Source organism: Trachurus trachurus, assembly GCF_905171665.1.
Source record: "Trachurus trachurus genome assembly, chromosome: 4".
Classification (NCBI taxonomy): domain Eukaryota; kingdom Metazoa; phylum Chordata; class Actinopteri; order Carangiformes; family Carangidae; genus Trachurus; species Trachurus trachurus.
This window is the reverse complement of record NC_139898.1, coordinates 12,225,523-12,241,158: the sequence shown is the minus strand read 5'-3', so window position 1 is coordinate 12,241,158 and position 15,636 is coordinate 12,225,523. Positions and strand designations below refer to the sequence as shown.

Below are 15,636 nucleotides of genomic sequence, written 5' to 3'. Positions count from 1 at the left end.
TTCTTATCATAATTGCCACAGCCACTAGAGGGCATTGTCACTGAAAGCTCAACATAAACCAAATTGGGGCACTTGTGTGTGAGAATTAAAGTTACCCTGATGTTTCTCACATTCAATATTTAGCAGAATCCTCTGATTTTGCCAAATCCTCTGATGTTGAGGATTAAAAACAGACTCAAGCATAAAATAAGTTACACTAGTTTTGATCAAAAGGATACCATGATTACATTTTAGATCTGAGATTTTCTTTTAGATTTTTAGCTATAATTCAGCTTTTTTTTTCATGTATATCTACTGTAGTTGTGTAAATGGTCTCCTATCTGCCCTGTTTATGTAGTCCTATTTGAAATGTAGCTGCAGGTTTCAACTGATGTGAGTTGAGATGAGTTCATCACAGGTCACTTCATTTTTCATGTCATCGCCTCTGGGCAAGATTTGTTCATTCTTGCAACGTTATTGGTCGATTAGGTATGTCACTCCAAGCTTATCTCCTCTCCACACTCTTGGGAAGATGCAGTACACTGAGCATTTCAGCTGAACTTGTGGTCTACAAGCTGCATTTTGCTGTTGTGATGTCGGCTCTTAGTTTTCGGTTTGCTTTTTTTTTGCTTTTTTCTATCTCATTGTTCTTTGGGTGGTATCATGATTCAGCATCTGCACTCGGATCTGACAGGGGAGCTGAGAACGAAGGAGTCTGAGTTCGCCAACTTTACTGCCTTCTCTCTGCACACTGTTTTCGCCGTCTAAACCGATGATTCAGCTAAAGGCTCTGCTCAAATTATTTTTTGTGCATCCTCTGGGTCTTTAGAGGCTATTAATGCCAATGAAGATTTGTGCATTCTAATAACATGTGGAGGGAAGTTCATGTGCCGAGACTGAGAGGAGAGGTAGATTTGGGGAGCTTGTTGTTTCACCTCGCCCACAGCAGGGTCCTGAAGAGAGCAACACTCTGACAGACATCCACACTTCACCGGCAGGTACGCGCATAACTTTCCCCTGAAGTTTTTCGCCTCAGCCAGGAAGAGGCTGGTCGTACGGAGTGATAGCAAGCCAACACTCTCACTCCATATGCTATTGTGCTCAACACTTGCCAGCTTTCTCTCCAAACAGGAAAGCGGGCGAGATGAGGGGGGTAATTCATTCTCATTCAAGGTGCTTAATTAGACAATGTTCCTGAAGAAACTGTCACTCTCTCCTCCCTGACTGGAAGGAAGTTCAGTCAGAAAGGACAAACTGTGAAGAAAAAAGCGTGAGGAGCATCAGAGCAGGTGTTACAACAGATGAAAAAAGAGACAGAGATGGAGGGAGCGGGGAGGCTCTGTGTTCCTCTGCAGTGCATTATTGAACATTCCTGATGGAGGGGTGTAAAACGCTACTTTGAGCTGTGCTAGAGGTTTAGTGCGACTGTTCCTCTCTCTGATATTCCCAGGAAAACCGCACCAGCCCTCCGATAGCAAAGTTGTGAAGCCTGGCCTCTAGCGTTGCGCTCCTTTTTTTGGCTTTCATATGCCAACATCCTGCGGTTCAACTCCACCACCAGGAACTTTTCCAGCAACCTTTTCGAGGAACTCTGGAACTTCACCTGCTCTCGAACACAGCAGCCTTGCTCCAGCTTTGTTTCCTGCCCACCAAATTGCCTGCTCCTCTGGTATTTCTTTCCATTCGCAGCATTCCTTCAGATTTGCAAACAGGCAGTGGCTGCATGCCATGTAAAGTTTTAATGAGAGCACGTATTAAAGCAGGAAAATAACAGAAACAAACAGAGAACACCCAGCAGCATCTCCTCCACCACAGAGCCAGGTGATTTCACTGTTCCTGTTCACCTCTGCCAGTCTCCAGCTTCCACGCAAACATCAGAGAGACTTGCAGAGGTTATTTACAAAAATCAACACGAAGGCTTCAATCATTGTTTTCTCTTTTCAGTCTAATTTGCCTAATCTTTGTTTACAACAAAGAAAACATTTCAATGCCACAGGAAAAATGGAGTTCTAGACTTTAGTCCCTCCGGCTCGTCGGTTCCTGCTTGATCTCCTTCAACTGGTTTATTTTGCCCACTTTGAGTTGGTTAACAAACAGTTAGTATAACCAGCTGGGTATTCAGACATCCAACAGACACGCAGTAATATTAGCATTCCTCTGAATTTGTATTTCTTTCCACTTGATTAATAAATGTCCAATATTCATTTTACTGAGCTACTCCACTAAAATGTTCATCTGTGTTCACTATGTAGCAGCTGAATTTTCCTCTTTGCTCTTTTGGTCCTAGCTCTTACTAAACTGTTTTCTTTTACAAAACCAATTTGCACCAAATTTGGTGGAGGATGTGGGGTGTGGGTCAGGGACGAAGCCATTTAATGTTGCTGCTTCTCTGGGAAACATTGATAGTTTTCTCATTTTTCATCAGTTTGTAGGAATTATGTATGAATCGTGATGTTAACAGATAAACCTATGTTTGAGGTGAGGAAATATGTGTATGATTGTTTGTGCTTGGTGGAGGTGTGTGCTTACCTGAGTGCTATTCTAGTTCTGTGAAACGGCTGCTACTGTACAGTACTGTATGAGCAACCTCCTTTTACATCGTTGTTTATATGAAACTATTGACTGTAGCAACTTTCAAAAAAGTATTTTTACACACTCACATGAAATGATCTTTGCCCTCATGTCTTGTGGATGATGATGATAAGGATGAAGAGGGCACATAGGTGCAATAGGTGCTTTCACTTCTGTGTTTACATTTGCATTAGCTGCACACACACGTACTGTTCCCACTCACAGAGTGCCAAGATATAAATACAGTTTGTGTGTGCTCTCCGTGCCTTGTGCACTAATTGCACAAAGTGTTGAAACACGTTCACTGGACCTGCTGTGTGCATGTTTTATGAATTTCTGCCTATTTACTGTAAAAGGCTGCGCTGCCCTCACTTTTACCTCAGTGTCCTCCATCAGCATCAATCTGCAGCGACACATCTATGGGCTAATTATGCAGAATGAGCCTTCAGACCAGCATCAGTCATTCATGTTGGGCTCTGTAGCTGTTTTACTGTAACATCCATTACTCCTAATTGTGAGAATCACACTATTAGGACGTTCCATTAATCAAGACTGCCCTCGTAATAACCATCAATAATTTCACAGCTGTTTGCAGATTCCCCTCACACTCTCACCTTTTGTCACTGACGATCTGCAGATTCTCTCTCCTCGCTCTCGCTCTGTGTCTCTCGCTCTGCCTCTCTTACACTTATTCCCTCTCTCTCTGGGCTGCTGTCGTCTGCCCACTCGCAAATGGGACACTGAGCTGCCAGCCTTCAAAGAGTCACATAGGGAGGAGGCAAAATGGCAGCGCGCACACTCACACTCACGCACGCACGCACACACAAATCACAAATGCAAACACATGGCGTTTCATCATTCAGGGATCTAAAAAAGCCGAGGAGCAGAAATATCACATGGTGATGTGGATAAACGACCCAATCAGTCAGATGGAAGTGTATGGCCTTTTATTTCCTAACTGCCGTTCGCTAAAATCTGTGGGAATATTAATCGCTGAAACGTACCCCCTACCTCTCTCTCCGCCTGACAGAGGGAAAACGAGGAAAAAAAGACGACTTGAATAATGTCTAAATATTTGAAGAGGTTGATGTGATGTCGGGCTTTGAGCCTCACTGTCAGCGAGTGGGAGAAGAAATCAGCAGAGAGTTGGTTGAAGATCTGAGGGGGAGAAAACATGCCTGTTTATTTTTGATCACTCCTTTTTCTTCCCCTCTTCTCTCTCTCTCTCCCTCCATCTCTCTGTCTGCTTCTCTGACATTTTCTTATTCTGTCTTTCTCTCTCGTTTCTATCCTCCCACTCTGCGTTTGATGCACTTAGTTTGTCTGTCTTTATGTTTTTATCTTCCTTGGACACCAAAGTTTTCTAGAATAGAAACTGGCCAGTGCTGGTCTTATACACACACACACACACACACATAGACTCTGGGCCGACTGCCAGTCTAGACACCATAGTAGAGGGTGTGCGATTCAAATAAGGCTTGTATGTTTAATTTATAGATGCATATTCTTGTGTGTATTTTTTTCTCTCTCCCTCTGTGACACCTGCGTTGATTTTCCTGTCCCTGTTCCTGTAGATAACATCCCATTTCCCACCTGCATGAGCCAAACTGGACCCACTCCCGGTGTTAATACAGTACAATGTACCAGCAGCCATGTGGGCAGGCAGGTGGCTCCCAGGTCTGATGCTGGAGGGAGTGAAAGAGTAGGGTAACAGTCAGCACAGGGAATAGCAGCAGCACTGAGTGATTTTAGCCACATGAGGCCTGAGATAACAGCAGCAACACTGGGCAAGATAATGCTAATCTGCAACTGTGTTCAGAAGCATGTTCTCAAAGCACAGGGAGGTGCAGCACTGCAAAAATGCTGATTCAAATGCTCCTCCGTGTCCTTTGAAACTGACTGAATCTTCTCATGTTTTAAAGACCCAACTATAACCAAACTTTTACATAAAGGTCAGTTACTGGAAGTCAGGGGAAAAGACTGAGCCTGGATCAGATGTGGTCAGGTGAAGCAAACAAACTGGCCTCATTCAGATTAATAAGAAAGTGGAGTTTGTTTGTTTTTTAATCCAGGGCTACTGTCAGTCTGAAGTCAGCTAAGCTTTTCTATAAATACCCGTTGTTTTTCTTTTTGAAGCTTATTTAAGCATTAATTAATCCAAACACAGTAAAGCAATCTGCAAAAATCTGTAATGGTTCATTAGTGTGCCATCACTGAGGCTTGGAAAGAGTGAGCGATCATAAATAACTATTTTTCTGAGAGGGACCCGTGTGCAGGGACAAGGGCGCCGCCATAGCTCAGCTCATCCATACCGGAAGTCACGACCGGAAGTTGCATATTATTTCTATGTTATTCTAAGAACCCCCTCTCTCTCTCTGGCCTGTCTAGCCTCTACCTGGTCTTTTTACTAAACTTAACCAACTCCTTTCTTCATTGCCTAAACCCAACCAAAGCACCCACCAAAGACATTTCATTTCTTTTTTCTCTCTCTCTCTCCTGGTCTGCTGTCAGCAGGAGCGGCGCTAGCCGTTTAGCCGTTAGCCGTTAGCAGCGTTTTTTAATAACTCAATAACTTAATAAACGATCCATGCAAAAAAATATTTAGTTAGCTCAATCATGTTGTAACTAAAATATCCGCTGGAAAAAATATATTTTATCATGGACCATTTGAGTTACTGAGTTGTTTTTTGTTTTTTTTATCTGAGAAATGATACACACAAAGAAGAGCAACTTCCGGTCGTGACTTCCGGTATGGATCAGCTGAGCTAATGGCGGTGCCAAATTTCTGCTGCCTGTCCAGAATCCATTCCCCTTCACACCATCCAGTCACAGGAGTGATGACAGCAGCATTTGGATATACTATAGCAATAAAAGTGAGTGAGGTGTTTGCAAATTCTTCACCATCCAATGGGGGAAAAATGAGAAGCCATCAGAGTTGAAAAAGTTGAGGTTAATTGGAGCTTCTTGTGGTGTGAACTGTGCTCTTTTCGTCAGGACTCTTTACTCATCTCCAAGCAAATCCCAAAAAGTTTGGCTGAACCATCTTTGGAAAATAATTCCACTTCTTTCTATGAAGCGACTCAACTATTACAGTCATATTTTGAATTCATGTCCCAAACTGTGAGTAGATTAGAGCAGTGCTCCCACCGTGCATTGTAAATGGGAATCTATTCTTAAATGAGGAGGTCCAAATGAGAAGTTAAATCCAGACTCATCTCGCTGTTACAGCAGCAGAGCTAACCAGAGAGACACCGAGCCGCCCACAGGAAGCTGAGAACGTTCAAGTGGCTAATTGAGTTTCATGTCATCAGCATGTTTCGAGGTCGTCAGACTAAATCCCCAGACTATCAGGAGAAATTTGAGCTGCCAAAGTAATGAAACAATTCTCCACATTCGCATTGACAATAATTGTCAGAGAAACTTTCATCACAGCTCAGAAGACTTCATCAGATAAAATTAGGACGGGAGCAAAGAGGCGATCCAGTAATCCCACTGATGATCTGACCTGAAGTTTAAACAGTGCTGTGACCCCCAGTGCTATGTTTGTGTTGGATTAACAACAGATAACACTTGACAGATTTTATTTCATGCTCTATTTATCTAAAGATACTTTAAAGAGGAATTAAAAAACAAATTGCTTGTTTCTGTAACGTAATGGCCTAACATGCATCTGCTAAAAGTAATACTTGCACACTACGGCACTAAAGCGTGTCACAGAGCTGGTGATTCAGCGCTGTAGTTTGTGTGTGTGTGTGACAGATGTTGGTTTAATGATGGTAGCGAGTGCTCTGTCAGTGCAGACCAGCCAGATGAAGGACAGGAATTTATTTGAATGTCAGATTTGTCGTATTTTTTAATATGGATGACGCAGATTTATGTTCTCAAAATGTTCACTGTGTGATAAACCTCATTTTATATGTAAAGAAATACTAAGAGTTATTTGTACCATGATCCATGTCTTGTGTGTGCGTGAATCTCTCCTTCCTCAGTCACTCTTCTCTCCAGCCACTGTAGTCATAAATCAGCTGTGAGTTTACTGTTATTCACCCTGCCCTGTGTGCCTGCTGAGGTGGGCCATCATTTAAATGCTGTACTATAAAAAAAAAAAACTAAACTCAAGCAGCCACATGAGGCCTTTATTCCTGTACTGGACAATGACTAAACAAGATTACAAATATGACGTAAGAGTTTAAATTCCAAATTTCAGTATGTGACAGTTTTCAGTGCTTGGTTAAATTCCAGTTGATACTAAAAAACAATATTGAGGCTTGATACTCAGCCCTGACTGTGACTCATTGTTACAGTGGGAACAGGCTTCTTTCTGTGTGTAGAAGTCCATTTGCATCAGGGCGACTGTATGGGGTCTGAATGAATGCATGTCAAATAAGTCTGTGGGTGAATGATGAATTTCAAACAGAGACGAATTTCACTCGAGCATGAAAGAGCGATAAAACTGGACAGACACTTGCCTCCTTGCAAACATTACTCTCTTTATTCTGCATTCCTCTTTTGCTCTGTTTCCACGTGTTGCCAGCTTGCATGTACAGTATGAATGTTTAAACGGGCGTCTGACTCTTGACATGACAGAGCTTTATGTTTACTGGACAAAAGACAAGACAAAGAAATCACCTTCCAAGCACAGGATACAAGTGTATCGTGTGTTTCGTATGTGTGTAACGTGTTGGACACATTGTGATGCTTTGCACATCAAGCAGTTTTCTTACAAATTGCTTATCGCCATTGCTCAATGTCACTTTCACACTCACCGGGGGCAGTTGAGGCACTGGTGTACAGCTTCTGAGCCAGCTAATGGACCGAGCTGCAGGAGAGAAAATATAGAAGTATCTGTTGAATTAGTGAATGTATTGATTCAAAGAAGTGACTTTGGAAAGAGCCTCGGCATAAGAGGCAAAATGTAGCTTCACCTGTGGAGGCACTCTGACTGTGACCCGGCGTATTGCATTCTGTGAAGCGATGTCACTGCACTTCACAGCGCTGTGACTCAAATGGCCCTGAAGAACACTGTGAATGGAGCGATGCTGAACAGTATGAAAAGCACTTTCTCTCTCAGGATGAAGGTTTTCAGGCCCTTATTTCATATTACAGTGTAAAAGGGCTTTCATAATGGACTCCTCTCCTCTACCTCTTCCTCTTCCCTCCACGGCCAAACTACATCCCTCTGCATACTAAGCAGGGCCCCATACGGCCCAATTTGCACTGCCCAATTTACTGGTGTCGCTTCAGATTTGTCGGAGGAAAAGCTGAGGCCTTTTCCCTGATCCCCGCTCCGCAGGAAGGAGAGGGGGCAGAAGAGGGGAAACTGGAGGTGGCTCGGCTGACACATGGAGCCTGATCTGCATCATACATTCACACACATTCAGATGTACACACATTTGCAAAAACCCACATCACATTTGAGATGTACAGCTCACAGTCACACAGCTAACCCCCAGAGAGATGTTGGGGGGATAGATGAGAGAGATGAAGAGAGAGAGGAGAGGAGAGGAGAGGAGAGGAGAGGAGAGGAGAGGAGAGGAGAGGAGAAGAGGGATGGGATGGGATGGAGGGAGAGTCAATGCTCTGACAGGACTGTGACAGGGCTTAATTACCAAGCGAGCGTTGCGCACTGGAAGCAATTTCTGAGGATTGTTGTCATTTGAATAGATTAAAACGCCCTTTCACTGGACTAAAGCTGTCTCACCGCAGGCTTGCCTCTGCTGCGGATTAAAAGTCCAAGTCAAATCAAAGAGAAAATACACACAGAGGCAAAGATGGAGGGAGAGACAGAGAGGAGTGTCACACAGGGCACTTGAAGCAAAGCTGGTACTGAAGGAGTACAGTGGGGGGAATGTATTATGTAGATCTTGTAGGCTGCGAGACACAAGGAGGGAATTCGCTCTGTGGAAGCAAAAAGAAATTGGACAAAAATAATATTGGCATTCCTCATTTTTGTCCAAAAATCCTCCTACTCCTTTCCTGTGCAAGACTATTGTTCTTTTGCAGCTGTCGACTGTGGGTGTTTAATGATCAAAAACACCACATTACTCTTCCCACATGGATTTTCCATTCGACTAATCATTGTCTTTTTCAATTACCTCCCACCTCCTCTTTTCCCGAACCCTGCCGCACACCTGCAGACACCGAGGGCTGCGAGCACACCTGGAGGAAGTTCCACGGCCACTGCTACAGGTACTTCAGCCGCAGACACACCTGGGAAGATGCCGAGAAGGACTGCAGAGAGCACAGCGGCCACCTGGCCAGCATCCACAGCCTGGCCGAGCAGAACTTCATCAGAGGTGGGTGGAGGTTGAGGAGAATGGGAGGTCGACAGACTTGGCAACAGACAGCGTAGCGGCTGTAAGTGTTTGTTCTTATCTGATTACACAGCAGGAAATCCTAAATTAGACCGATAAGTTTGGGCATCCGGGCCCCTGTAAATAAAAGTCCTATTCATTTTGTGCAGTGTTAGGTGGTTTGGAGCATTTCCAAGGTCTGACGGACATGAAAAATCTCTGGTTGAATTATCAGTTAACAGGAGTCCGAGCCATTCTGGTGGCTGTGTGAGGCTGTGTATTAGTAGAGCGCTAATGCTGTCACGGCAACATACCCACAACGATAATGCTTCCATATTAATGATAAGCAGGTGTAATATGTACCACTTTCACCATGCCAACATGTGCTGATTGGCACTAAACACAACATGCAGCTGAGGCTAATGAGGATGTCATGATCAGCTGTTGGTTGGTCTCAAACCAAAATATTGGACAAGCACTGTAATTCAATTTTTAACCTGCTGATGGCAGTAAATGAAATATTAAGAGATAAATAAAGTTATCAGAGTTCAACCTGAGAGAGTGGCTGTGGCAGATTTCACGGCCATGCATTAGTTGTTGAGATATATCAGCAGCTGAGTTTACCTCTTGTTTTTTAAATAAAAAGGTCATTGTAACATGGCATCTAAAAATGTATGGAGAGGAATGATATATCATATTACAATTATTAAAATCTAATCACCACTGTTAAAGGAATAGTTTTGGCAAATTGGCAAATTGGCATTGCCATAATCCCTATAGTTCTAGGAGTAGGTTCGTCACCTTTAATTGTCGGTGCAAGCTATTTTTAGAATGGCGGAGCAGAGCCGCGAGCTGCTCAGAGCTACACTATGGAGGCTAATGGGATTTCTTGGTTTCCCTCATCAAACTCATCAAATACACAATCCAACAACTCCAAAACGCTCTCGTGGACAAGTTGTGACCTGCACATTCACCACGCTATGAGATGGAGTTGTTTTCGAGGCAAATTCATGCAAAACCGCTGATGCGCCTGCCCTTCGGGGGCAGTTTTTCAGCAAGCAGTCTCCGTCTCGTAATGTTCCTGGCCAATTTACCAAAATGTTGAACTGTCCCTTTAACATGTTGCTACAAACATCACTGAATACAACATAAGATGAAGATAATGTTTTTACTTTGAAGCTTAATGATTCGCTGTCCAGTGCAATCAGCTTAGTTTCATATCGTGGGTCAGTATACTGTAGGATGAATTGAGTGACCACTGCTGGTTTTGTTCTTTCATGCGAAACCAAAGTTATGAGTTTTTTCTATACAGCAACAGTAGCTCAGCTTTATGTTAAAGAAAGCTCAAGTGTTACCTTTTGAGGGGGAAAATTAGAATATAATGTGATAAAAAATATATATACTACAAAACTAGCTGTGCCTCTTACTGCTGTTACATAATCTCTCTTCTTCACAAATGAAGGTTAAAGACACCAGACAAGTTTAAATCATGTCAATGATTTGGTCTTTATAATCTAACTAGCTCTCTCTCTGTCTGCCTCTAATCTGCAACACACTGCTTTTTTACTGGCTATGGATTTATATCTACTCCTCCACTTTATTATTACCATACTTGGTGATGGCACCTCTTGTCTTATGTGTATTCCATAACTCAGTGATAAATGTCTGTCTGGTTCAGCTCTGAATGGCCCTTGAAGGGTTTATTGCGGCCCCTGTTGAAAAACCCCCTGAGGAGCCGAGCCTGTTCAGCCAAATAAATGTGTAGCACCATTTGCTGCAATGAAACGCTGCTACAGGCTGTGATGTAAGTCTCTGTGACACAACATTTAATAAACTATCATATTCTTTCTTCAAATGCGATTTGTTCTGAAGCAGGTGAAAAATCCTTACAGTGGGTGAGTGTGTAACTGCATTTGTGCCCAGTGATGGAATGTAAGTGTCAGTGTGTTGAGACTGGATTAAATAAGATCATGTTTTATATTGTGCTTATATAATTATGACACTTGATGCACTTGTTCATATGTGTTTAGACAAAGTGAAACTGCCTCATGACTTCACAAACATTTTTGTTGGATTTTCATGTGAGGTCATTTTTAAATGATATAATATTCATGATGTTTATTAATAATAATAGTCATCATTGGTTGTCGTGCTCTGGGTGTCTAAGCCATCTGCTTTTGATTGTGTTGCCCTGTGTAGCAAAGCCCATCCATCTGGTCTTTCATGTTGTCTTGAATTATTCTCAAATCCTTTTAGGATTTTTGGCACAGGAGCAAAAAAGGAAATGGTGCCACACTTGTGTTTTAATGCAAGCTTTTCTGGGTATTCTTCACAGACTTAAATATTTGGCCACAGAGAGCAGTTCGACTGTACCAGGCAACATTAGCATGCTAATATCCATAAAGTCTTTCTTTGGTGCCTCGTAAACCTTCATCTCCTCGTTCTCAGCTCCTCAGCGCCCTGGCAGCGCTCCACAGCCACTTGTGTTGTGATAAGACCAACAGATCACCAGCAGCAAGCTTCTGTAATATTGGAACCTCCCTCTGTCTCGGACGGATGCCAGGACAGCGCCGTCCATCTAGCAGCCATCTTTCTTCTACACGCGCGTGGTTTCCAAAAAGGGTGCTTAATCGCCTCGAAAATAGACGTCTCCACCCCTGCAATAAGGGGACCAGAGCCATTAGGAAGATTAATGGGCCTGGTAATGATGTTAATCAGATACACCATGATTGAAATTCCATTACATGCGTGTACGCACATGCACGCGCCTCTACAACCAAGCACACAGACTTCCCGCCACACACACAAATGACATTAACCCATAACGCCGTTAGTGAAATTTCCCTTTCACACACAAACAAAAATCTCATCACCTCAACGTCAGAGACAGAAACAGTGTAACTCTATTACTGCTCATCTCTCTGCTGAGAACAGAGAGAGGAACTCAGAGCTGAGTGTGCTGCCGCTCAGCTCCACAACTAAGTGTTGCACAAAGAATAACCTGAAGCACAATATGTAATATTAATGAACACACAGCCGATTTTACACCTGAAGGTCAGTGTACAACTCATGTGGAGTACAACTGAACCTGTGAAAACACGTGTAATGTTCTCTCTGACTATGGAGGAGGTGTTTGGTGGTTTGGGTTTACTTTTTCACTTTGTCTCACAGAAAACCTGGGCAGGTGGGATCTGAACATTGTGGGTATTAATTAGCCACAGATGGACTAAAAAAAATCTGAAAAGATTCTAACCGGAACTGCATAAATGATTCTACTCCGTGGATAGTTTTATTCAGTGTTTAGGGGCTTTAACCCCCATTTCCAGACATATTTGTCTTTGTGCTGTATATTTAAAAATAATATGTGACTTATTCATCACTCAAGACAGAAACCAGCAGCAGATGCAAACAGCAGGCCTGTGTGGGATGATGAGGACACTGTAACCCTTCTCAAATTACATGAGACAAACATATTTGAGTTTCTTCATCTCATTTCCCACATGATTTTCCATTGCTGGAGCTTTGACTGGTATTCTCTTAATTATGTCGTCTTGTTACTCCCTCGTCTTCTGCGGTAGTTAAATGGCAGCTAACCGGATAATTTGCACCACCAACTGTCGTTCCTGATGTGCTCCACTCCAAATAATCATGTAACAGTGTTGGATTGAAATGCACATCAATTTGCATTTTCATATGTGGATTTTCAGGAAATTCAGGCAACATTAGGATGAAAACCTGTCTGATACTCTCTGTAAAAGACACTGCTAGTGTGTATTAATTTTGCCTCATGTATCAACTCTACTCAATATTCAGGTCTGAGCCATGACAACACCTGGATCGGATTAAACGATCGCACAGTGGAGGACGACTTTCAGTGGACAGACAAGATGGACCTGGTGAGGACCCACTGTGGATGTTTTTCATGAATTTAAGGCCCCTGACACACAGAATAACATAATAATATTTGTGAAGGATAACAAAAAAAACAGACACACATTATTGTAGCTTGAATCATCCTGAATAGCGGCATAGAAATACACAGTCTGCTCCAGGCTGAGTTGTATTCTCATTTTCTATAATTACATGCAACAAAAAGAGATCACAAAGTCAACGCAGGACATCAAAAGAGAAAATTGGAGAAGAAGAAAAAACATTTTTCTGTACAGAATGTATTATTTCGAAAAATTGAGACTTTTAGGATCACTGTTTAGTATCTGATGTTCATCAATATTTAATTGCAGTTAAAAAGGAAAGTGTAGAACTGGTTTCTACAACTTATTCTGCAATGCATGTGTTTTTGTGTATGCGTGTCTTTGCGCAGCAATATGAGAACTGGCGTGAAAACCAGCCAGACAACTTCTTCGCTGGAGGAGAGGACTGCGTGGTGATGATTTCTCATGAGAATGGCAAATGGAACGACGTCCCCTGCAACTACAATCTGCCCTACGTCTGCAAGAAGGGAACAGGTGAGAGCAGCCAGGTGGATGGATGAATGGATGAAGGGAGAGGGGGGATGAGAGGGAGAGGGAGAGTGAGACGCAGTGTGCCGCAACTTCAACAGGTGATTAAAATGACTGACAGAGGAGTAAAGAGACGAAGAGGAGCAGGATGTAAAACAGTAACAGTGAAACAGAGAAAACAGCTGCGAGGAGTGAGAGACATCAGATGTGACGGGGAGGAATCGGACAGAAGGAAGGAGACAGAGGGAGCCTTAGGAAAAGGTCATAGGGAAAAAAAAAAATCTCAGCTGTCAGTTCATTAGTCTGAGATCCTATAAGTTCTTTAAAGGAGAATCATAAGATAGAAAAGAAAACAGTGATCAAATGTTCTTGAGACTGTTTTTTATGTAAAGCAGCTCATAAGCGTTGCAGCTGGTTTCTGTTGGAGCACAGAGACAGCACATGTACCTTCAGGTGAACGTACCGTACCGTCTTTGTCATACTTTACATTACCGGTACACACGTCTCTGCCTGGTGGGAGAGATTAACACAGAGCCTCTTCAATCAGTCCACGTACTTGAGATTCACACTCATTACTGCTCAGCGGCACTCCCTCTTCCACCTCTCATCATCCTCCAGCTCGACTTTTAAAAAGTTCTCCACGTACTTCTCATATCAGGCTCAATTTCCTCTGCCAAGTCTTCTGTTCTGTAGTAAGGTGAAGCACGTCTTGAGGCGCAAAGTACTCCTCGCTTTTTGTCGAGGAAATTTTAACTCGGCAAAATGAGATGAGCCAACTGACTGGTTAGCCTCTGTGTACGCTGCTGTCTCTGCTCCGTGCTCCCCCGATGCAGCTGCCCCTTCTTGGCTCAGGAGTTAGGCCACTACATGCTCCTCCGAGAGCCTATTAGAGCCTATTTTTGCCACACATTTGCATACAGGTCAGCCTTATGACCAGTGGCAAGAAGACAGATACATTAATAGGTAGGTGGAGATTAGCTGGCTGGGTTAAAGAAATACTGGGACACATGAAGCCATGAGTTGCTGCTTCCCCTAAACTTCCCCTAGGAGCTAAGCAGAGGACACGCTTTGTGTTGTAGTTGTAGATCATTGACCTGTATTCATCCAAAGTGCTAAAAGTTACAATTTTTAACTTCAGTGAAAAATAAACAACTTTTACTCTAACTCACAAACATAAGCGTAAACGCTAATGTTTAATACAAATTCAGGAATGCAGAACAGAAGTAGAGATGAGCAGGGTAGTCAACTATTTGCATTAGATTTGCATATTTGACAGGGGGCTACGCTATTTTTCTGTCTCTCTTGCTTTCTTTTCTCAGGTTTTGCATCTGTCAGTGGTGCAAAAATGAAGAAATGTTGAAATTTGTTTTATTTGCCATCACTCTGTATCCACTTTTAATTGTCTGAGATAATTAATTCTCTTTGTCTCAGGATTTCATTTTTGTACAAGCAACAGAATTCCCTCCTGTCTCATTTGCTTCCAGACAGTTTCCTTTTATTTAATCTCTTTGTATATTTACAAATCATAAATATACTGGATTGTTCTTCATTAAGCTTGTCTTAATTGTCACAGGTCCACACCTATATGAATAATCTTAAACTTAACTAAACTAAACTAACTAAACTACTTTTTGCTTAGAATGATTGGATAACAGTGTAAAAACCCTGATAGATAGTGAAATAAAAATCCTAGAAAGCAACACAGAGAATACAACTTTAACTTGGTTTTCTTTAGAAAAGAAGAATTCTGTTAGATACAGGATTGATTATCCAAATAATTGAGAATTTTAATCAACAAAGTTCTATATTCTAATCTATTGACCTAGTTTAAAATGATATCACAGATAGAAGGGAGAAGTAAATAATGGAGAGAGATCCAACAAACACCTCCGACTGCATTTGAATAATGAATGTTGCAGTTTATTGTTGGTGTTATAACCTTTAAGCTGCAGGAGTTCCCCTGCTGGGTGTTTTTAACCTAAATTCCCTCATAATACGTAGAATAGCTTCCCCTCCTCATCCCTGAATGTTGGATGATATATGTATGAATGTGAAAGCCTCAGAGGCCTCGCTGCTGGTCACTGTGTCAATCCTCTGTGCTTCACAAGACAGTTTGTCACCAGGAGCCACACGTGTAGAGAACGTACTTCTAAAGCCTCAAGCGACGCACACGTCTCCTGAAACATCCTGTTCTATTCTTGTATGAAAGGAAAGATATTTCCCTCGCAAGCAAGGTGTTGCACCACCCCTGATGCACACTGTCACAAGTCCCCAGCATCCTGCCCACCTCTGACCTTAATCAGTCAGTTACAATTACCAGCATCTTTTCATCT

General features: G+C 42.5%; 1 protein-coding gene across 1 annotated transcript in view; it reads left to right on the top strand.

Moving 5' to 3' along the window:
- Positions 1-15,636, top strand: part of ncanb (neurocan b) — a gene marked incomplete at its 3' end in the record, with an annotated part of 110,993 nt that overhangs the window by 87,775 nt on the left and 7,582 nt on the right. Inside the window, exons 11-13 of the mRNA XM_083969494.1 lie at positions 8,688-8,846; positions 12,657-12,739; positions 13,165-13,309. Coding sequence (XP_083825620.1) covers positions 8,688-8,846; positions 12,657-12,739; positions 13,165-13,309 — 387 coding nt within the window. The remainder of the gene's footprint in view (positions 1-8,687; positions 8,847-12,656; positions 12,740-13,164; positions 13,310-15,636) is intronic.